The sequence below is a fragment of the Macrotis lagotis genome, chromosome 7 (assembly GCF_037893015.1).
Source record: "Macrotis lagotis isolate mMagLag1 chromosome 7, bilby.v1.9.chrom.fasta, whole genome shotgun sequence".
Taxonomy (NCBI): Eukaryota; Metazoa; Chordata; class Mammalia; order Peramelemorphia; family Peramelidae; genus Macrotis; species Macrotis lagotis.
Genome location: NC_133664.1, coordinates 139,310,835 through 139,333,773, shown reverse-complemented (window position 1 = coordinate 139,333,773; position 22,939 = coordinate 139,310,835). Strand labels below are relative to the sequence as shown.

The following is a 22,939-nucleotide window of genomic DNA, read 5'->3' as shown; positions in this document are numbered from 1 at the left end:
ATGAAATCTTTAGTTCATAGACTAGAGGAAAGGTGTTTTTATTCCTAACTGCAAAACTCCTTTGCTGTCAGAACTAGATTAAAATGTAATTTTAATGTTTAATAAAATAAAAATACAATAAAAAGCTAATTTTTATTTGTGCTTTTCTAGATCAGTATGTTGCTGGCAGGGTTCCCTTTCTTATTAACCCCTCATATTAACCACGAGACTGGAGCAGGGACAGGTTAAAGTAACTTAGCCAGAGTCACTCAGCAAGTAAATGTCAGAAGCATGACTTGATCATATCTGACTGGCTAAAAGCCAGCTTTCTATCCATCATGCATCAGTGTTTCTCATGCATCAGTGTTCCTCAAATATAAAACTTTTAAGTGTTAATTTGAAGAGATTAAAATTCAAAGAAGCCTCTGTAGTTTCAGGTTTAAGAATTAGACTCTTCACCTTCTATTGCTTGAAGTGCTAAAAAGGATTGATTCCAATCATCAATTCAATCCTAAGAGCCTGGTTCTATTTGTAATTTATCTTCTTCCCACTAACAGTGCACCCTATGCAGTGGCCTGTTCTGTTTTACCCACAATCTAAAAATATTCCAACCAGACTCAAAGTTCTTTAGAGGGCCCATTCAGCCAAGGTTATGCTATGTTGCTTTTTCACTGGAGTTTAAAAAAGGAAAGTGTGCTTTTGGCAGAGCTACAGAATAATTCATATTTGCTCGATGATACATTTTAAATGACAGAGCCTTTTCTAAGGCGTGGTGAATGGATGCAATATATTATTGACTGCCGGCAGAAGTGAAGGGATATAGCTTTGGGTTTGGTAAGGGGGTGGTGTTTTGCTAACAACTTCTCTTAGAAAAGTAGATAGTAAGAAATGCAGAAAGAGTGTGAAACTAATATGCACTTGTGCATACAATGAGACCCTAAATCTCCTAGATGCCAAATGAATTGTCTCCTTACTTTTTTTCTCTTCCATATCCCTTTTGGATCAAGATACATTTTTGTGATTTCATTTCCACTTGATATTCATTGTAATTAATCTTAGCTCTTAGGAGCTAGGACTAGCCACGCAGCATCTCTTTGTACTTCCCTTAAGTCTGACCTTGACCAGTGGGCAGAAGAGTATAACATTCTACTGTTCACTGGGGAATATATAATGTTTCAAAAAGAGGCTTTTTAATTTATTCTTTTAATGACTGCTTCATTATTTTAGCTGTGTTAGTGTGGGTTCTCTAGGCTGATTATCAGATGATAGAAAAACACTTGGCTTATCAGAGCCAAGCTTTGGTTAATGGACTAGATCTTCCTTGAGATTTTCTGGCTTTAGGGAAGCTACAAGAGGTTTCAGATAACTTTCTGGGTTCACCTTGGTGAGTAGAGACTCTAAATCTATTAAGTGATTTCCAATTTCTCTCCCTTCCTCTCTCATATACATACTCCCATGGCCTTGATTTATATTTTACATGGAACATTGTTATATTTGTTGTTATATTTGGATGTTCTATAAACAAAAAAGATTGCATTTAGCAAGCTTTTCCATTTTCATGCTTGACATTTCCAAAATTTCACTTTTCATTCTTTATCATGTATCTATAGCCATACCTGAAATTATGGACTACTTAGTTCTCTGCTTTAATGACCTCCATGGGGATTTCACACAACCTTAGAATTACCCCCCCCCCACCATCATGATTCTTAGATGCAGGACCTCATTGGGGCAGCACTTGTTGGCAAAGTCTATTTCCTGGATAGATGTCTCTTTGACAAAATAATACATTTTTTAATTTTTTTTAACTTAAAAGCCTAATTGTTTTAGCATCTCTTCAGAGGAAACAGTCTTCAATTAGGTCCAACAATAACATATCAGTATCAAAAATCCCTTCCTGAGCATTTGCAAAGATCAGGATGAATTGAATAGAAACTTCAGAAACATAACTTGCTCTTTTTTCCACTAGATGGGAGTATAAGATAACCGCCATGAGCAATCTTTGAGAGCCAAAACTGCAATGTGCTATTTGGCAGCTAATTGCAAAGTACACAATTGAAACCAGTGTTCTGTGGATAAAGTAGTTTGCACTCTCCCTGGTGCTCTTAAGTGCTGAAATAACTTCACTCACACACACACACACACACACACACTCCTTATTTTAAGGCAACACTATATGCAAAAACATAAGCTTCATATAAACTGCTAGAAGGCTAGTCAGAGACCAGAAATCAGAAGACCTGGAGATAAGGCACTGGTCTGTCTCTGGTGTTCTCCTTAGCTAAGGCTGTCTGTCATGCAGTTCATATGAAGTTATGTCAAGACTGGGTCTTTTGGGTTGTTGTTGGATTTTTTTTGGTAAAGAACCATGTAGATGTTCATTATTATGGAGCTATATAAAATAATTTGTGTAGTTTTCCAGAAATGGAGTTTTACATTCACACTGTAAAATATCAGCATTTCTAGTGGCATTGATTGAGGTCTAACTGTATCAGTGACCCTAAGTTAAATTTGAAGTCTTTAGCTACCAAATTGATATTCTTACAAGTGTGATATCTAACCAAATCACTCTGTTGAGAAAGCTTCAGTGCTGCCTAGCTGCTCCTAGGATAAAATGTACCTTACTCTTTTTGACATTTTAAAGCCCTTTAAAACAGGGGTTCTTAACCTGGCACCTTGAACAGATTTCAACCTTGGGTAGGAAAAAAAGTGTGTTTTTATTTTCACTATCCTTTCACTGAAATTTAACATGTTCTTAAATTCTTTTTCTGAGAAGGGGGCCCATCCAGCACTTTGACCAGACTGCCAAAGGGAGGGGGGGGGTCTATGACAAAAAAAGGTTAAGAACTCTGGCTTTAAAGACAGCTCCAATCTATTATCTGTTCATTATTGTTCTTCAAGCATACTCTGTTCATTCCATCTGCAGACAGAGTTGGGGGGGAGTCACTAGAACTTTATAGATCAGCATACTGAGGCCCAGACAGGTGATATGGCTGGCTCTGTTTCACAAAGGAGGGAACAGCATCACAGAGGACTGGTTCAAATCCCACCCTGGACACTCATTTCTTGTATAATCTTGGGTTTTAACTTTTCTGGGCCTCACTTTCTTCCTTAGTCATTCAGTAAATGTTTATAAAGTGCTTACTACAGACTAGGTGTGGGGATATAGTGGGGTGGGGCTCAGTGGTTAGAGGGCCAGGTCTGGAGTCATCTTCTTGAGTTTAAATCTGACCTCAGACGTTTATTAGTTGTGTGGCCCTGGCAAGTCACCTAACTCTGTCTCAGTTTCCTCAGCTGGAGAAGGAACCTTTCCAGGATCTTTGCCTGGAAAATCCCAAAGGGGGGGGGGTCACAAAGAGTCAAATATGACTGGAAATGACTGAACATCAACAACATAACCCAGACACTATGCTAAGACTTGGGTGCACAAAAAAAGAGGTATATGATAGTCCCTGCCTTCAAAGAGTTAATATATGAAAGAGGAGAACAAGCAGTAAATATGTTGTTGTTGCTTGTCCTCCTTCTTGGAAAACTATGAAATCAGGAATGTGACATGACATGCAGGTGCCTCATTGAGACTAAATGAAGCTGAGTGGTGCAAAGTCATAGCCTCATGCCCTCTTCTGGAACCATCTGGGTCCAGTGGCAAGATAGAATGCACTCAAATTAGGAGGATTGAAAGAGAGTTTCTATAGAAGTGAGACTTTAGTTGGGACCTAAAGGAAACAGGAAGGGTAAGTATTCCAAGCATGGTGACAGCCAGAGAAAAAGCCTAGAACTGAGAGAGGGAGTTTCTTATTCTTGGGACAGCCAGTGATCCAGTGTCACTGATGGTAGGAAGGAGTGAATTGTAAAAAACAAAAAGGCAAGAGGGAGTTAGGTGATAAAGGGCTTTGAATGCTAAACAGAGGATTTTGTATTATCATCCTAGACATGATAGGGATTCACTAGTATAAGGTCGATAGAATCAGACTTATGCTTTAAGAAAATCACTTTAGGGAATGAAAGGGGGATGAATTGGAGATTTAAAACAGATAGATCCATAAGCAGGCTGTCAATAATAACCTAGAAATGAGGAGATGAGGACCTACACCAGGGTGGTGCAGTATCAAAGGAAAGAAGGGGACAAATTCTAAGTATGGATGATGAGACTCATACAATTCCTCCTATCTATTTGTGATTCCAAGACTTTTTCATGCTCTTTCCTCTTAATACTTTGGGTTTGGGTTGACCAAAAAGAAAGGATGATAAGACATTAATAAAACTCTTTGTACCACTTCTATAATAATGTTAATTAACTAAGTAGTCAACAAATCCTGCTTGTGTAAACCAAACATATATATATGCCCAATCAAGAGACCTGCCCCCCTTTTACATAGTTTCAGGTTGATGACTGCTTCCTCACTTCTTTAGGAAGTAGTAATCCATTTTCCTATCCTCTTCCCTTTTTCCTTTCCCTTTCCTCACATATACATATGCTGTTGGAAAAAAGTAATAAATTTGGTGATTTGCTCTGCTGATTGATACCTGTATGTCCCTTGGATAGGTCATTCAACAACTCTTCAGCCCTTAGTTTTCTTTATATATATAAACTTGAGAGTGGAAATAGATTATTTCTAAGGTTCTTGAAATTTTCACTCTTAATTTGATATTTTATCCTAGAGATAATAAAAAGCCACTGAAGATTTAAGCATAGGGCAGAAGCAGTCTTGCCTTTGTATTAGGGAGATCATTTTGTCAGCTCTGTGGAGGATGAATTAGAAAGGGCAAATACTGGAAGCAGGGGCAAGGAATTAGGAGACTATTACAGTTCCCTAGATGGGAAGCAATGAGTACTGGAACCTAAAGTAATGGTCATAATGGACAATGAGTGTAAGAGATGTAGAGAGAGAGAGAGACATGACAAGAATTAATGGTTCATTGAATATGTAGTATGGAGTAGAGTGGATCAAAGATGTCTGATGTTGCAGACCTGAATAGTTGTTTCTCTAGCTGAAATAGGGAGTTTGGAGGAGGAATTTTAGGAGGAAAGATGATGAGTTCCATTTTGAATATTTTGGTATGATTTAAAAAAATGTAGAACTTAAAAGTTTTCATTTCAAAGGAGAGACTATGAAGAAATGTCTCTAGGAATCTCAGAACAGCTTACATTGCTAAACTCCAGAGCCCTTCTTCAAAGGATATTTTTACTATTTGCTATCAATAGTTTTCACCAGGGACCCTAGACAACATTCATTTCTCTCCTACTTACTAGGCAAGGAAGACCTTCTTTCTTTATTGAGACAGAGTTAATATTTAAAAGCCCTTCTAGGGAAATAAGCTCAGAAAAAGGATAAATTTCTTAAATATACAAAACTAGAGAAAAGATTATTTATCACTGTCTGACCCTCTTTAGACCCAATCTCAGAATTCCTTTTATTGACTTTGATCTGTCTATATTTCTAAGTCAGTGGTCTCACCTTGTTTATTCTCTCCTTCCTTAGGTGAAACAAAGTCTCTTCACCACTAAATTAATATAGCAGCATAAGCTAAGGTCCATTCAGCATGATTTCTGATGGCAGTTCTTTTCTGAGCTTCCCCTTCACTTCTATATAATAGGGTAATATTAATATACACACCTCACAATGTTATTTTGAGACTGAAATGAGATTTTAGGAATGCACTGAACACACAGTTCACTATTCACACTTTTGAAAGAGTGCATGTGTAGAATTTGTATCTTTGAACTGAAAGCCTGAGAGACCAAACTAAGAATAAGAAGAGCAATGCTGTTGGAGAAGTGGGGGAAAGATTCTTGAGAATTCAGGGACTTGCTCTTATATGGAGGGCAGCAGAGTGTTAACTTGAAAATAGAGAAAGAAATGATGACCTTGGCTAGGATTATTTTTGGTTTAGGAAGGGGATGAGGAGAAAGTCTTGTTACCCAGAACATATTTCATAATGATGAGACTGCTGTTAATTGAATTAATTCAGTATATTCCTTTTGCAAACCTACCCTAGGTAAATAAAATAGGATGCTTAACATTGCCTGCTTTTCTCCAAAATTATAGGAAAATATGCCGCAACTGCAAATGTGGCCAAGAGGAACATGATGTTTTTATGAGCAATGAGGAAGATCGGAAAGTGGGAAAACTATTTGAAGATACGAAATATACTACTTTGATTGCAAAGCTGAAAACAGATGGAATTCCCATGTATAAACGCAATGTAATGATTTTGACCAATCCTGTGCCTGCCAAGAAGAATGTCTCCATCAATACAGTTACCTATGAATGGGCTCCCCCTGTCCAGAATCAAGCATTGGTAAGTTTAAAAAAAAATGTGGGTATAGATTTGGGGGGGCGGGGAGAGGTGTGTGGGGGTGTGTGGAGGGGGAGGAGATAAATATATATGGAGATTATAAGGGATTTTGTTCATTCTTGTTCAGACTTTTTTTAAGGTCTGGGGTTTATCTTTTTGGATCTTTTTGACAAAGTAAGGAAATTGATACCAATCATTGTTCATATGTGCTCTGTTTTTCTTATAAAATAAACTCTTCTAGGGAGTTCCATTACTTGAACTCAGAATTCTTTCTATCTTTTGCAATTCTCCCTTGTGCAAATGTTAGGGAATATTTCAAGGATTTCTGAATTAGTGTTTTTAATTCCTTGAGGATATATTTCACATTTATTACTAGGGAGAAAAGAGTATACATACCTTGTGTATACTCCATTATCAAGTTTGGAAATCTTGAAACTTTCTCATTTATTAAAAGATCATAAAGGATGACTTCTGTAATTGTAAAGAATATAATTTATGTCCCTGATGCTGAGGAAAGCATTCAGTGGAGCCCTCCTATTACTGTATAAGGCCAGAAAAGTGAGCGTACTGTTCAGTGCATGCTTCCAGTTATCTTAGAACTTCAGCCAAATTGGACATCTGAGAAATCTTTTAGGAGAGTTTCTTTGCTCAGAAATTTAGATTAGAATGAAGGCAGCTTTGTGAAGCTGTCATGACTTAATGTAATTTGTGTTGTATGTGACAGTGAAAATAAAATTCAAGAAAAAATTCATACTTCATGGTTCTTTAATATTTGCATTGCTTTATAATAATATAAAGGAAAATGTTATATGGACTCATTTAAAAATCGATCAGGAAGATGGAGAAAATAGGCTGAACTTTAAAAAAAGATCTTAAAAATTTATAAAGATCAGTCTATAATAGTTAATACTATTCTCAATTTCCTTTTTTTAAAAAAAATCCCATTATTTATTTATTTATTTATATTGGGAACCTTTATTGTTCTTTTATGAAAAAATGAAAGCGTGCCTGCCTAAGTGAAATAGTTGCTGTTTTGCTTTAAAGTTTTGAATTCTCTTATGCCCCTGGTTCTTTCTGTTTCTAACTCTAGGCTCGGCAGTATATGCAGATGCTTCCAAAGGACAAACAACCTGTGACTGGCTCTGAGGGGGCCCAGTATAGGAAGAAACAATTAGCAAAGCAACTCCCTGCTCATGATCAGGATCCTTCCAAGTGTCATGAGCTGACTCCCAGTGAGGTGAAACAGATGGAACAGTTTGTGAAGAAATACAAGACTGAGGCCCTCGGTGTGGGAGATGTCAAACTCCCCAGTGAGGTGGAGACAAAAGCTATTGACAGCCAAACACTTGATGGTGGGCACAGAGACACTACGTCCACAGTGGGAGCAGTGGAAGCTAAGTCAGCAGATCACAGAGAGGAATATGTAAGTTTTGAAGTGACAGATTTGTCTTTGTTGTTCTGAAGCCATGAGCCACATCTTGGCTTTAACTCAGTCTCCCTTTGTCCACTTATTTTTCCTACTTCCTCATACTTCTCTAGCAGAATAGTAGACAAGAGAAACAAATGAAAGCAAAATTTAATTCAATCAATTAACTTTAAGAAGTGACATTGAAATTGTTGTTTAGAGTTGGGGTTTTCCTCTATGAGCTTCACTAATTATGCTGAAGAATTGAGAAATTAACGGAAGGACAAGAATGAACCTTACCTCTTGGCTTTTTTCTAAATATAATTTTTAATTATAGAAATATTTAATTGTAGAAAAATATAGAAAATATATAGAAATTATAATAGATTATAAAAGACATTGTAATGGTATTCATCCACCACCAAAAATGTCTATACACTTATTTGACTATTGGTTCAGTTGCTTTCTTAAGTATGAAAATTAGACAAAAATTTGAGCATTTCCTTTTATGCTAACAGCAACTACACATTATACGTGTATTGCTATGCCCACACACACCACTAGAGGCAGCATGATCTAGTGCCTGTAGAACCAGCCTTGAAATCAGAAAAGAATGGAGTTCAAGTCCAGACTCAAATTTTAGAAGAAGCTGAGTTGGTTTGCCTAGCCTAGAGAAGAAAAAGCTAAGACATGATACCATATAATTACTTCTTAAATTAGTAAGAAAATTTTGAAATAGGCTTTGAAATAAGAGTAGTTGCACCTACATTCTAGAAGATATTTAAGGGAAAAAATTGGAAATCATTGATGTTAAACTGTTTTTTTTAAATTGTTGAATTACTGTTTTTTTTAAATGTTACTAGACCTTTTGATATCTTAAGGATTCCTCCAAATTTTTTCCCCTTGGATAGAAGTGATGCAGATGCATTAGAATTATGAAGTAGTAGTGTCAAACTCAAATAAAAGTGAGTGATTTATATCCATAAGGATCCCTGTAGGTTGCACATTGACTATGGTTTGAAATGTGAAATTATCTATTTTTTACTGTATTTTAATTTTTTTAAACTATTTTTCAATTACATTTTAATCTGGTTCTGCAGCCCCCAGAAGTGTTGTGGCCATGGTGGAGCCTAGCACAAGAAAATAAGTTTGAATCCACTCTACCCACTCCCAAGTCATTTAACCTCTTTGGCCTCAGTTTCCTTATCTGTAAAATGAAAATCTTAAAACTTCATGGCTTTTAAAATCCCTTCTAGCTCTTAAGTCTATAATCCTAGGATGATTGGTATTTCTTCCTGTAACTTTATTTAATATAATAACTTGTTTCTTAAAAACAACTATTAAGTATGATTCATTTCCTTTATCTGAGAAAACAAAGGATTAGGGTGGGGGGGCAATTCCTGAATCATAGTTCGTGTTTAGTCGAATTGATCTAAAAAGACTGAAATATTAAAATAATTTATGATGAAATTCTCTTAATAATGTGGGGAAACTTGAAAATTTGATATCCTCCAGGATTCTGTATTATTTGTTGTACTTTATAACAGTAACCCCTTAATTTCATGCACCTTTCCTTTGAAAGTTAAGGATATTTTCAGAAATGCCAGATGACGTTTTTTCCCTCACAAAATTGCAGTGACAGAGAAAGAAATGACTTTGTATCTGGAGAAATAAAAACACATAGACATTAAGTTATTTTTCTTGTATTTCATAGAACTCAGAAGAAGAACCAGAAATATAATCATAATGTTTTAACTTGACTTCTTTCTATCTAGAAGATGTTGATTTGAGTCTTTAATGACTTTTTAGTATAGTAAGGTAATTTTTGGCAGCCAAGTGATACCACTTGTTATCATTTATCCTTATCTTCCCTGAGTCAGGAAGACTGAGTTCAAATTTAGTTTCAGACTCTTACTAATTAAATGATTCTGGGCAAAGCATTAAGCTCTCTGCCTGTTTCCTTAGCTGTAAAATGATTTGCTGTGAGAATAAAATATTTGTGAAAGGCTTTACAGACCTAAAATCACTATGTAAATGATAAAATTAAAATGGTACTTTTTATTGCCCATTGTCAGTAAACATTTATTAAGCACCTTCTTTCTGCCAGGCACAATGCTAAATTCCCAAGTATATAAGAAAAGTAAAACATAATCCCTGTCTTCCAAGAGGTTACCATCTAATGGCTGTGACAACTTGCAAACAACTATATGCAAACAAGCCATATATAGGAATAACTGAGACTAATCAGAGTGAAAGGCACTAGAATTAAGAGGGATTGGGAAAGGCTTCCTGAGAAAGAGAGATTTTAGCGGGGATTTGAATGAAGCCAAGAAATCCAGGAAATGGAGATAAGAAGAGAAGAGGGTTCTATGGCTGGAGTTGGAGGGAACAGCCAGTGAAGAGATGGAGTATTTTGTTTGAAAAACAGCAAAGAGGCCAGGGTCATTAGCTCATAAGAGTATGTGGGGAGAATTATAAAGGGCTTTGAACAAGCACTTTTAAAAAATGAGGTGAAATGTATATAAAATATATTCTAAAACATTTTACAATACATTTTTATGGTGACATGAAATTATTTTGTATTTAAGCTTTTAAGAAAATTTTCATAATTCAAACTGTCTCTAAGCAGCCTGTGTTGTTTTCATTGAATATTTGAGATAGTGGACCTAAAAGATCTTTTAATTTATTTATTTTTTATTTTTATTCATTCATTTATTTATTTAGTATTAATTTATTTATTTTTATTTTATTAATTTTTTTTTGTATCAAGGGACTCCTTTGGTACTTTATTGAAACCTGTGTGTGTCCCCTTCTCAATAAAATGTATTCAAATGCATAAAAACATACATAAATATATATATATATATGTATATGTATGCAAGGGAAATCAATTATATCAAATTGTAGTTATCTCTATATTTTTTTAAAGTTCACAGACTCAGATATAATTCCTAATTTTATCCAACCCATTAGTTTTACTAATGAGAAAACTGGAGTCCAATGAATTTAAATGATTGGTCCAAAATCATATAGCTAATTAGTAGAAGGACAGAACTTAATTTGGGTTTTTTAATTCTTAATCCAATAGTTTTACAGTTATTTAGTTTTTAGATTTTTATAGGTCTATAAAAATAAAATCTAGATAGTTCCCTCATTCTATAAATCAGGATGTAGAACCTTTTTTCTTTGAATATTTATGACATTATTCACGAGCTATATTTGGTCAAACATTTAGTTAATTCACCCTTAAAAAGATTATAGACTTATTGAATTTCTAGACCTACTTGTGCTTGCTTTGGCATTGCCAGACCAACAGGACTCTCAGCCTGGAAGTTTCCCCACCTCTGCTATAAATGATAAAACTGAGGCTTTTCAGTAGGTAAATAAGAAGAAAGGAAGTGAGCAATTATTAATTGCCTCCTGTGTGATCAGTACTGTTATCTTATGGTTCTTATTTAGTCCTCAAAACAATCCTGGAAGGTAGGTGATAATATTATTCCTATTTTACCTTTGAGTAAACAGACAGATAGAGGTTAACTCAAAGGTAAAATAGGATCACTCAGGGTCACACAGCTAGTAAGAATCTGAGACTGGATTTGAACTCTGTCCTTTCTGACTCTAGGCCTAGCATTCCACCAAACTGCTTCTAAATTAAATCCCAATCATTCACATTGCTAATTTAGTGGCAGAATAAGGAGTAAAATCCAAGTTTCTCTCATCTGTAAAATGGGAATAATATCATCACCTACTTCAAATAGTTGCTGTGAGGATTAAATGAATTAAATTCTGTAAGCCTCTTTACAAACCTTAAAAGTGCTTCATAAATGTCAGCTGTTATCACCAAATGTAGAAAAAGGATGTCAGAAATAAAGTGTGTATTTTTATTTTAAATTTATACTAGTAAAAATAGTGTCAGTATAATACACCGGGGGGGGGGGGTCAGGAATATTTGCCTTCAAATCCTGTTTAAATCTAGACATGATCTTTATGATTCTAGGCAAATAATTCAACTTTTTCTTTTGCCTCACTTTGCTCATCTGTAAAATGAAACTAATTGTCTTCATAGACTTTATGCTCTCTCCAACTCTATATCTATGTAATTCTATATCCTAAGGGAGGCAACCTTCCTAGTATCATTTCATTACTCTTTCCCAATAAATTTCATGCCTTATTTATAACTATAAATTTTATAAACACATGCAATGATTTTCTATATGATAGTTTTGACATAAGTAATATTTATTTAATTTATTTAATTAATTTATTATGAATTTAATATTTACTAATTCTTTTCTAATAAATGTTAGAGCATATCTATACCATAATATTATAAGTACATAGATATAGAGAGATGAACTAAGCAAATCAGTTGTTAATTTTCTAGGTTGTACCTTTTTCTAGATTTCTTACTTTTGCAGATGACCAGAGTTGTCTTTCTTTGGACATTGTCTATGCTGGTATTTAGTTTTACCCAATACTTTTTCTTTTCCTAACTCCATCTGATCTCTGCTCCTTTGTTTATTAACTAAGTCTTTATTTAATGCTTTTAATTTCTTATTGTTTTCTTGTTAATCTTCCTAGCTTTGCCAAAAGTTGGCTGCAGATTATATAACAACTTGATCATTGTTTTTTTAAAGTAAGACAAAAGAAAGTTCTGACTAAAAGCCACTGAGCTTTTCAATGAGGAAAAATAGATATAAGTAACTAATAGGGAAGTTATGTATAAATCATATGTTTTTAGAAGTTTGTTATAATTTAAAATTTATTAGGATGTGAATTATCTAAAGAAATCTTAGATGGATTTTTTTCAAGAACTCTTTTTATAAAAATGAATAATTACTTTCTAACTGTGGATCAGACTTTCGTGATGAAATTTCAACTGCCAATGAGGAAAATCCCTCAAGCAAGAGAAGGTGCCTGGGCTACTGAGAGATTAAGTGACCCACTTAATGGTCACAACGATAACCAGATAACCAAATGTGTGCAAAAAAAGATTTTTGGTCACATTTTTACTCCAAGACTGCTCATCTGACTGGGGTGAGGAACCAAGGGCTATCTGAATGTTTATAACATTATTTGAGGGATACATTTGGTCAAACATTTAATTAATTCACCCCTATAAAGCTGCTAGATTTATTGAATTTTGAGTTCCTGCATGTCGTTGCCTTGGCAAGCCCACAACAATATGACTAGGGTCAGTATTAGACCCATGCTTCCTCTTTCATTTGTGGTTGAGATTCCCATTGATCATTGATTACTCATTTTAAGGCTAAACACAAAAGGGAGGGGAGCATCTCTACCTTAGCTAAATTGCTTTTGTGTCATGAAGCCCTTTAGCAGACTGCTGAAGCCTGTGATTTTACTCCTCAAAGGTAATGTTTTTAAATGCATAAAATAAAATGCCTAGGTTTATAAAGAAAACTATGTTGAAATATAATTATGAAAATTTTTAAAAGTCCTTGATCTTCAAGTTAAGAACTCCTAATATAGACCATACGTTATTTTACAGCAAAGGGATGATGTGGGATTGTTTAATTTCACAAATTTAATTAAGGGACTTTTTTTGTTCTTCATGGATGATTCACTGCCTATACTAGCTTTGATTGGTCAATATTTTTGTAGATATATTAGTGGGAAGAAGTAATGGTCTAGTTGTTTGGACAGAGATGAAAAGAAGACATGGAATACCAAGGATGATATAGAACTCATTGTTCGCATTGTATCAAGTGACAGCAGCCCTTGAATGAATGAATGCCTACTAAATCTTATGTGTTTATTAGCATTGTCAGTTTGGTGACTTGATTTTTCCACATGGTGTCCATTTCAGTCCTGCTATTGCTGCAAGCAGAGCATGAAAGAAGGTGATCCCGCAGTTTACGCTGAGAGAGCTGGATATGACAAATTTTGGCACCCTGCCTGTTTTGTCTGCAGCACCTGCAGTGAGCTTCTGGTCGACTTGATCTATTTTTGGAAGAATGGGAAGCTGTACTGTGGCAGGCATTACTGTGACAGTGAGAAACCCCGCTGTGCTGGGTGTGATGAGGTAAGAGATTCCTGGGACTGACTGACATATAGACAGACAGACAGAGATACACACACACATGCACGCACACCACATGCACGCACGCACACTCACTCTCCACTCTAGTCCCAAGTTGTCCTCTAAAGTAATATAACCATAGAGTGAAGGGTAATTAGAATGTGTTCAAGGTAAAATGTGTTTTATTTACCTATTATTTATTGACTTCTAATTCATTTTAAGCTCCTGTGTCACAAAGAGGAGAAAACTTATGATGTATGTTTAATAGTAGAAATAGAAAGAAGACTGTCTTAATATATACTGAGAGATAACTGGTCAGATAGTAGATTTTCTTTTTTTAAGTATGAAACATAAGAAAAGAAACCACATTTGGGGAATTGAGGGGAAAGTAAACCTATGGGGAATTCTGGTATGACAACTGTTACATAGTAGCAATGTGTAATCTTAGAAAGATGGTAACAGAGGCTCCAAAGGTTTAATCAACTTGCCTATGGTCATAAAAATCAATTTGTGTTAGAAATAGTACTTCAATTGATTTTCAAGCTTAACCCCTTACTTCTCAAATTGATTGTATATCTATGCTTTATTGGATCAGGGAATCTAATCATAAAACCATTGCTAAATGAGTTTTTAGGCTCTAAAGGGGGGGAATGACTTTTTTTCTTCCTTTTTTTTCGTCTTTCTAGTTGATATTCAGTAATGAATATACCCAGGCAGAGAATCAGAGCTGGCATCTGAAACATTTCTGCTGCTTTGACTGTGACTGCGTTCTTGCGGGGGAAATCTATGTCATGGTCAATAACAAGCCCATATGCAAGCCTTGCTACGTGAGGAATCATGCTGTGGTGAGAGATCTTTTGGAGACAAAATTACTCCTATTATCCTATAACACCCTAAAGTTTTTACATATTACATCTATAAACTTAAAAACAGAAAGCAGAAGGCTCCACTGAACAAAAAACTGTGGTTACACGAGAAGGCCTTAGCTCTACTCATGAGTCTTAAGCAGAAAGAGTGTGTTGAACAGAAAACACTGCAGAGTTCTTTAGGGCCATCTAGATGTTCCAAAATGAATTGAGATTTGCATTGATGATGAAATTTTCCTTCATTCTTCAAGAAGACCATGACATAAGGGAAATGATGCCATGACAAGGAAATGGATTGGATTTGAGCGAGCAGGGTACAATGCTAAGTCACCAGCCTCTCTTTCTCCTCGAGAGCCATCTGAGTCCAATGGTCAGATATGAGTCAGTGTGACTGGAGATGGCCCTAGATGTGAGGCAATCAGGGTTAAGTGATTTGCCCAAGGTCACACAGTAAATGTCTGAGGCTATATACAAACTCTTGTCCTGACTCCGAAGGCCGGTGCTCTATCCACTGCACCATCTAGCTGTTAGAGAGGGAAATGCAAATTATTCCAGTATTGTTTTCTGGAAAACCTCAAATGGGGACATGAAGTAAAACACAACTGGGAAGTGATTGAAAAACAAACATGAAATAATGAAATCAAGGGCAGAACCAAAAAAGGAAAAACTATTAAGGTAGTAAAGAGTGAATAAAAACTGAAACCCAGGCAGGAAATAATCAGCTCCATATTTGGATAGATTCTATAGTTTTTCCTAGGATTCTATAAATGGTTCTTTGAGATGTTGGGATTTTTCTAAAAGCAAATCCTCATAGTCTTTATCATCATTATTTTTCTCTCAGCTTTTGCTTACTTTTAAGCAACACAAAAATGATTCACCATTCATCATATAATGGCGTTGCAGATCCTTAAATGCATGAGATATCTCAGTTTTGGCAATTTACTGCTTTCTATTGTAGAATAAAGGGGGAAAACAGGTATTTTTGGGTTTGTTTTTTTGTTTGCCTTGTTTTTAATTAGTATTTGTTGAATAAAACATAGGAAAAAGCCTTTATAAACTTAATTTCTTAATTTAATACTTGATTTTTCAAGTTTTCTCAAAGGAGAAAAGGTACTCAAAAGAATGAGAAAATTCACTGGCTAAATTATTACCCAAAGCTTGTAATAAGAAACGGGCTGTCCACCCAACTAATCATGTCTGTTTTCTGATTTTTAGGACATTTTTATTCAATCCAGTAAATATTTATTAATCATCTATGTGTGCAAGGCAGATCTAGGGAGACCTTGAAAATACAAGGGATTCAGGACTATAATCCCAATAGATATTCTCTTCAGTCACATAGTTGACTGAAATGTAGAGTACAAAATCTTTCTGTGCTTATTTTTTATTACAAGAGTATACACTTCAGAGCAAAATATAACATTAAAAGTTCTTCTCCAACAAGACAGTCTTATGAATATATTGCAATTATATGGGATATTTTTTTATTCTAACTGACCCTCTAATTATCAATACCAGTTGAAGATATAAACAAGAATGGAATAAAGATTTGTTAGAGATGAAAAAATACTCCAAGATGCTCCTGTTTGCAAATGACATCATGGTGCTTGCATCATGCTCCAAATAACATGGGCCCTCTTCAGTGAGATTTATAGTCCTACAATAAGTCAGCCTTAAAAATCTACACAGTAAAAAAACAAGTGGATAAAGAACACTTACCACCAAGAATATGACATGCAGTTGGGTGGACAGCCCATTTCTTATTAGTTCTTAAGGAAATTTATCCTTGGACCTTGCAGATTGACTGAAGTTGGAAAAAAAAATAATGAGGGACAAAACCCTAGCCTTAGATAATTATCTTTTTTTAAAAACAACACCCACCCTATCTTGTCCAGCATGCAAGTATAGAGTGACCATTGCAAATGGATTCCAATACTGACTGCCACAGAAGTTTTAGTCTATTTTACTTTTCAGGCCTATATTGGTTCACTTCCTCTTAGGTAGATTTAGTGGCCTCCATTCTCACCATATTTTACCAGACATAATGGAGACTTGCAATGAGTTTTAGCCATATTGTTGCTCAATTAACTCTTGAACTCAAGTAACCCGCTTCTCTCAGGAGCAGGAATTAAAGGCATGTGCCACCATGCCTGGCTAGATAGAATTTTCAATAATCCTTATCTTCTCTTTGAGATGAAAGCTTTTTTTCTTCTTAAGACTGGTTTTGTCCGAGTAATGAGAAGACCAACGGCTTGATTAAAACCTCAGAACTTACTATTATTTAAAAAAAAACACAATAGAGTATCAGTGACTACTGAGCCTATTTTCTCTCTTTATAAAATTTAACAATTGCACATACATCTGGAACATCCTAGATGAAAGGTATGATAAAGAGCCAGTAGCCTTTAGCTATATTACACATCAGATCACATCACCCATCAATCAATGATTTGGTAGAGCAACAGGTTTCCAATGAATGTTTCCCATGCATACATGAAAAACATACAAAAATTCTTGGTAGATGTAATATTAGAAAGAATTTTGTAAAACTTCAGATTATTCATAGCAAATGAGATCATAAAACATGGAGACCTACTGGTCAAAGGTGTTTGTTACTGTCATGGAGAAAGTCCAGGACAGAGTTTAAAGTAAGGAAAGATTCCATAGAGATGGCAAAATTCGCCAGATGTTCCTGATTGTGAGTGACATTATGTTGATTGCATCAAGCCCCAGGACACTGAAGTACCTTCCAAATAGGATCCTTAATTTCTTGAAGTTTGCAAAGTTTGGATTAACTATCCATCCAGGAAAAAACACTAAAAAATGTATATTGTCTAGATGCTGCTGTGCATAAACAACCTTAAAAATACTCTATAAGGACATATGTCTTGGAGAGATGTTGCACATGAGCAATGAAGAGATTCCAGAATTGAACAGGAGAAAGAAATTCTTGGGCTGAATTGCATTTGGGATATTTTTGTCCAGTGCTTTGATGACAAGCCAAAACAAAGACTCATCTTTTAACATTAGAGTTCTTCCATGATGCCATGTGGATGCAAGTTAGAGGATACCCAGTACCACCCAAAGGGTACATGATATAGTCATTTGCAGGATGCAACAGATTATAAAAATTGTATAGGACAAGCAATTTAGAGGTTTTATTAAGTAGTTTTATTAAGATATGTAGACATGAAACACATTCATCCCCCAAGTCTGCCCTATAGAAGATACATAGAGATTGGGCAAATACAGAAATCTCAGCAATCTCTCCTCTGTTGATACTTAGCTGTATCATCTAGCCAAATCTTAGTGACATTTGTTTCTAAGTCCCTCAGCTTGTGCTCCCTCCTTTCTCGAGGAGTTCAGTGTTTTGTTGATAATATTCCTTTCTATCCTAATCTGTTCTTGAAGTCATATGTATCTTCTCCCTCTCTATCACCTCTAAACTACATGTTTCTTCCACTGTACCATTGAGACCAGTATCTGAGGGGAAGAGTAGGTCTGGACTTATATGAACCTGGCAGGAAACTACATGAAGGGAAAACCCACATGTTCTGGATAACTCACAAATCTGGACTCTTATTGATGGTATTGGTCCATTCCAGAACAAATCCATCATATAACTGTTAACTTCTTGTCTCTTGTCCTCACTGCTCTTCATTTGGACAAATTCTCTTCTATATTAGAAGCAGCATTTACAAGATGTTTCAATAAAAAAAATCACCCCTAAAATGATATTTAGACAATATTACTAAAAATAGTTGTTCACTTGAAATCAGAGTATTAAAAAGACTCATCCAGCTGGCAGGCTCAGGGTTTTACTACCATCCAAGGCAGTCACTTACTCTTGTCCAATCTGAACATAGTTCACACCAAAAAACTTTGGTTGACATCATCCTGGTTGGTTGTTCTTTTATACTGCAGAATCTATAGCAAAGTAACCATATTGCTAGTCTTCTCATTTGCTAAAGGGAACAGAAAAGAAACACAAGCTCTTTTCGGAGATTTTTACCTCTTAAATGCTATATATATACTAGGCATTAGCTACACACTTCAGTCTTCATTCAGCCAGGTGAGAACTAGCAGTCAAACCTTTTCTGTTAGCAGATCTCTCTCTCTCTCTCTCTCTCTCTCTCTCTCTCTCTCTCTCTCTCTCTCTCTCGGGCAATGGGATTAAGTGACTTGCCCAAGGTTACACAGCTAGATAATTTTAAATGTCTGAGGTCAGATTTGAACTCAGGTCCTCCTGACTCCAGGGTTGTTGCTCAATTCACTGTGCCACCTAGCTGCTGCTACTGATCTCTTAAAGCAATTCTGATAAATTGTTTTCTTCTCTGTTTCCTTTCTTCTATGATAGGTTCTTCAGATTCCTTAACACATCAACCATATCCTGACGTAGTCTCTTAAATTAGATCTACCCGACTCTGAATGACTTCCCTTTCCTCTTAAAAGCAGCTTGCCCAATTTTCCCTGTTAAATCCATAATTTTTAATATAATACTCTTGTCTCCAAATGTGTTTTTAATTTATTATAAATCATTATATAATTTCTGCAAAGCCAGTTTTTCCTCAAGTATTGTTAGTCTTTTTAAGCATAATCTTTAATTACCTTTAATATCTCCATTCAACATTATCTATAAGAAATACAGGGTTTTTTTCCCCATTTTTTTCAAGGCAATGGGGTTAAGTGGCTTGCCCAAGGCCACACAGATAGGTAATTATTAAGTGTCTGAGGTTGGATTTGAACCCAGGTACTCCTGACTCCAAGGCTGGTGCTCTATTCACTGTGCCACCTAGTCACCCCATATTCACTGCGTCACCTAGTTGCCCCAGAACTACAGGCTTTAATGTAATAGGTGAGATCAACCTACTTACAATTCTAATGAAGCATGAAAATCCTTTTTAAACTGTCACTGCAGTTTATACTGAACTATTGTGCATCTTAATGTGGGGTAATACAACAAACTCAACATAATTAAGTCAGCAGAAGGCTGGACAGAGCACCTAGGAAATATTTTCCAGAAGAAAGAGAAAGGCGCCAAATAACATTTTTTTCTTATTTGTCATAAAGGTCAAAGGTCATAGCTTTTCATATTTAATTATTTTAGTAATTAATTTTAATAATTTTAAGTAATTTTAATTTTTTATCATTTTCATTTCCAAGTTCTTTCCTCTATCCCCTCTCCTCCATTCATTGAGAAGGCAAAAAATATGATAGATTATACATAAGAAGTCATATAAAATATTTCCATATTAACCATGTTGTGTGTGGGGGGAACCTAAGAAAAATAAAGTGACAAAAATATATCCTTCAAATTTGTACTCAGAATTCATTACTTCTCTCTCTCTGGAGGTAGTTATAATTTTTTCATCATGAGCCTTTGGAATTTTCTGGATCATTGTATTGATGAGAGTCATTAAGCCTTTCACAGTACTACATCATTATCATATTGCTGTTATTGTGTACAATGTTCTCCCAGTTCTACCCATGTCATTTTGTTTCAACTGACATTAGTCTTCTCATATTTTTCTGAAACCATCCCCCTACATCATTCCTTACAGTATATATAGTAGTATTCCATCCCAATTTGTTCAGCCATTCCCCAATTCATTTTTCAATTCTTTGCTACCATATGAAAAAAGCTCATATAATTTGAAGGACAGTGTTTCTGCTCAAGTTTTTACAATTAGGTCCCCTATAGTTAGGTATCTCCTGTAGTTAAAGTAGTCATATATTTAATTTATCACTTGTAAAATTTGAGTCAAAAACATTTAGTTAAGATTCTGTGGTATTATTTTAGTTTGAATTTTTTTTTTCATTCAACAGATTTGTCAAGGATGTCATAATGCAATTGATCCAGAAGTACAACGAGTGACTTACAACAATTTTAACTGGCATGCCTCTGAGGAGTGCTTTCTCTGTTCCTGTTGCAGCAAGTGTCTGATTGGTCAAAAGTTTATTCCAATAGAAGCAATGCTTTTCTGTTCAGTAGAATGTAAAAAAATGATGTCTTAATGAGAATGCACTAGATAATTCTGAGCCAATACTATCTTCCAAAGTGGTCTGCATTTCTACTGTAAAATGGAATTTGGGCATTTGGAAAAAATAAAAAAATAAAAAACCCCTAGAATAAGTTGAAAAATTTTATTTCTGTTTCTCCTTCCCTTTTTTTACTTTTTGCCTTTACTTTCATATTTTAGAAATTGTATCGAGCACCAATTCAATTCTAAAATAGAGGAAATTGCATATTTTACTTGGAAAGGCCAGGTTTATCTTTTTTCTCTCACTTTTAAGGTTGAACAGAAATAACTTAAAAACTAAATAATGTATGCATTCTCTTTCAACTCCATTTTATTCTGGTGGTATGCAATATTGAACTTTTCTGACTGTTGGGAAGAGGTTGAAGGATGGCTTTCATCTATTCACTGCCCAGTGATGAAAAAAGATTTTTTTTGTCTTGATTCTATTGTCTGCTTGAAATTACTCAACTTCACATCCTTAATCTCATAAAACTTGCTGTGGTCAATGATGACCTGTCCTTGATCTATAGTTATCATTTATTTGGGAAGGTTTTATATGTAGCACAAAATACAGAATTGTCAGCTTTATTATTCTTTATAGATGGGCCTTGGACTTTTTTAATGTGATGTGGTTTGCATTTCAAATATTCAGTTATAACATATGTTGTCAATTCTAAGAGCATCTGCATCTGTATCTCAAAGTATATACCTTGGAGCCAAGAGAACTTGTGAAATGTGCTAATTGTAGTTGGCAGATTTGGGATTTGCTAAACCCTTAATATGTCTCTCTTTTTTTTCCCCTAAAGGATAACTGTTCTGTGACAGTTGATAATAATACTCTTTGGTATGGCTAATTTCTTTTTCTTCAAAAGGCCCCCACCTTAAAATATATATATATATATGTATATGTAGATAAATATGTAAATATATCTACACACATATGTATACATATAAAACCAATAACAGGATGTTTACAGAAGCATCCAAATTATACATACATTAGAAGTGTATTTGTGCATGTATATTCAAAATAAAACAGATCTTTGATCACTTTAATGATTGTCTATAGTTTTATTATAATCTTTTTAGTAGGAAAAATTACATCCTGCTGTAATTATGCTTCTTTTACAGCAGGGGGCAATATTTTCAAGGATTAAAGACATCTTGGTTTTTCAAAAAGTGAGTAAGCTTGCTTAAAACAGTGAAATATTTGAAAATGAGAAAGTATCAAGTTTAATAACAGAAGAGTAAAGGGCTTAGAGTCATCAATATTTGACTGGTTAGGAGTTGTACTTTTTTAATTGTAGATATAGTTACTAAGAAAATTCTTATTCAGGAAGTTAGGGCACAGAATTTTAGAATTGGAAGTGAATTTAATAAGGATCAGTGGTTCTCAAATAGTCTGTTCTTGGTATTCCCTTATAATATTAAAATTACTGAGGCCTCCAGAGACTTTTTATAAGTCATATCTGTATCTATGTATCATATGTGGCATTAAGAATGAAAATATCTTGTTATTTTAGAGTTCTGACTTTGTTGGGCTCTCTAAAAGGTCCCTAGACACGACTTTGAGAAGCACTGATCAAATTTAACCTCACAGGCCAGAAAAAGTCAAATGCTTTTCTTAAGGATACATAGGTAGTAAACAGCAAAACCGTAGATCTCATTCCAAAGCCAGGAAGATTTTTGAGTTCCTCCCAACTACCCTATGCAAGCTCCCAGGGACAATTTTACTTTTACATAGAATTTTTAAAGTGGCTTTTCAGTATTTTTTTCTCTCATATTCCAAAGCAAAGAAAGGAATAGAAAAATCCAATATTCTTATCTTTTGTTTAAAATTTCAGTACCAAATTCTCTCCCTTAATGCATCCCCACCCTACAATCCCCACCCATTCCTCACTGAGAAAGCAAGCAATTTGATATAGATTATAAATGTGTAGTCATGCAAAACATTTCTTCAAGTCATGTTGTAAAAGAGAACATGGACAACCCCTCCCCCAAAAGAAATTTCAGTTAAAAAAGTACATTTCAAGCTATATTCTGAAAGTTATCAACTCTTTCTCCGGGGATGGATGGTATTCTTCATCATAAGTCCTTCAGAGTTGTCTTGGATCATTGTATTGCTGAGAAAAGCTAAGTCATCCACAGCCGATCATCTGATGGCCCATCTTGACTTTTCTGCATGCAGAGAATTCTAGAATGTTAGAACCATGAAAGAATTAAGAAACCATTTAGTCCAACCCCTCCCCACCTCATTTTTGTAGATTAGAAAATTTGTCCATTATGCTGAAATGATTTTGTTCACATCAAAATTAGCCACACTTAGTAT

The 22,939-nt window shown here is 35.0% G+C and overlaps 1 protein-coding gene across 2 annotated transcripts in view; it reads left to right on the top strand.

Annotated features, from left to right (window-relative positions):
- TES (testin LIM domain protein) overlaps positions 1-21,666 on the top strand; it is an 87,772-nt gene extending 66,106 nt beyond the window's left edge. For both annotated transcript variants that reach the window (XM_074193859.1, XM_074193858.1), the window contains 5 exons: positions 6,030-6,282; positions 7,370-7,702; positions 13,512-13,727; positions 14,411-14,569; positions 20,417-21,666. In XM_074193859.1, the coding sequence (XP_074049960.1) occupies positions 6,030-6,282; positions 7,370-7,702; positions 13,512-13,727; positions 14,411-14,569; positions 20,417-20,605 (1,150 nt within the window). In that variant the 3' untranslated portion in view covers positions 20,606-21,666. The remainder of the gene's footprint in view (positions 1-6,029; positions 6,283-7,369; positions 7,703-13,511; positions 13,728-14,410; positions 14,570-20,416) is intronic.
- Positions 21,667-22,939: the final 1,273 nt, after the last annotated feature.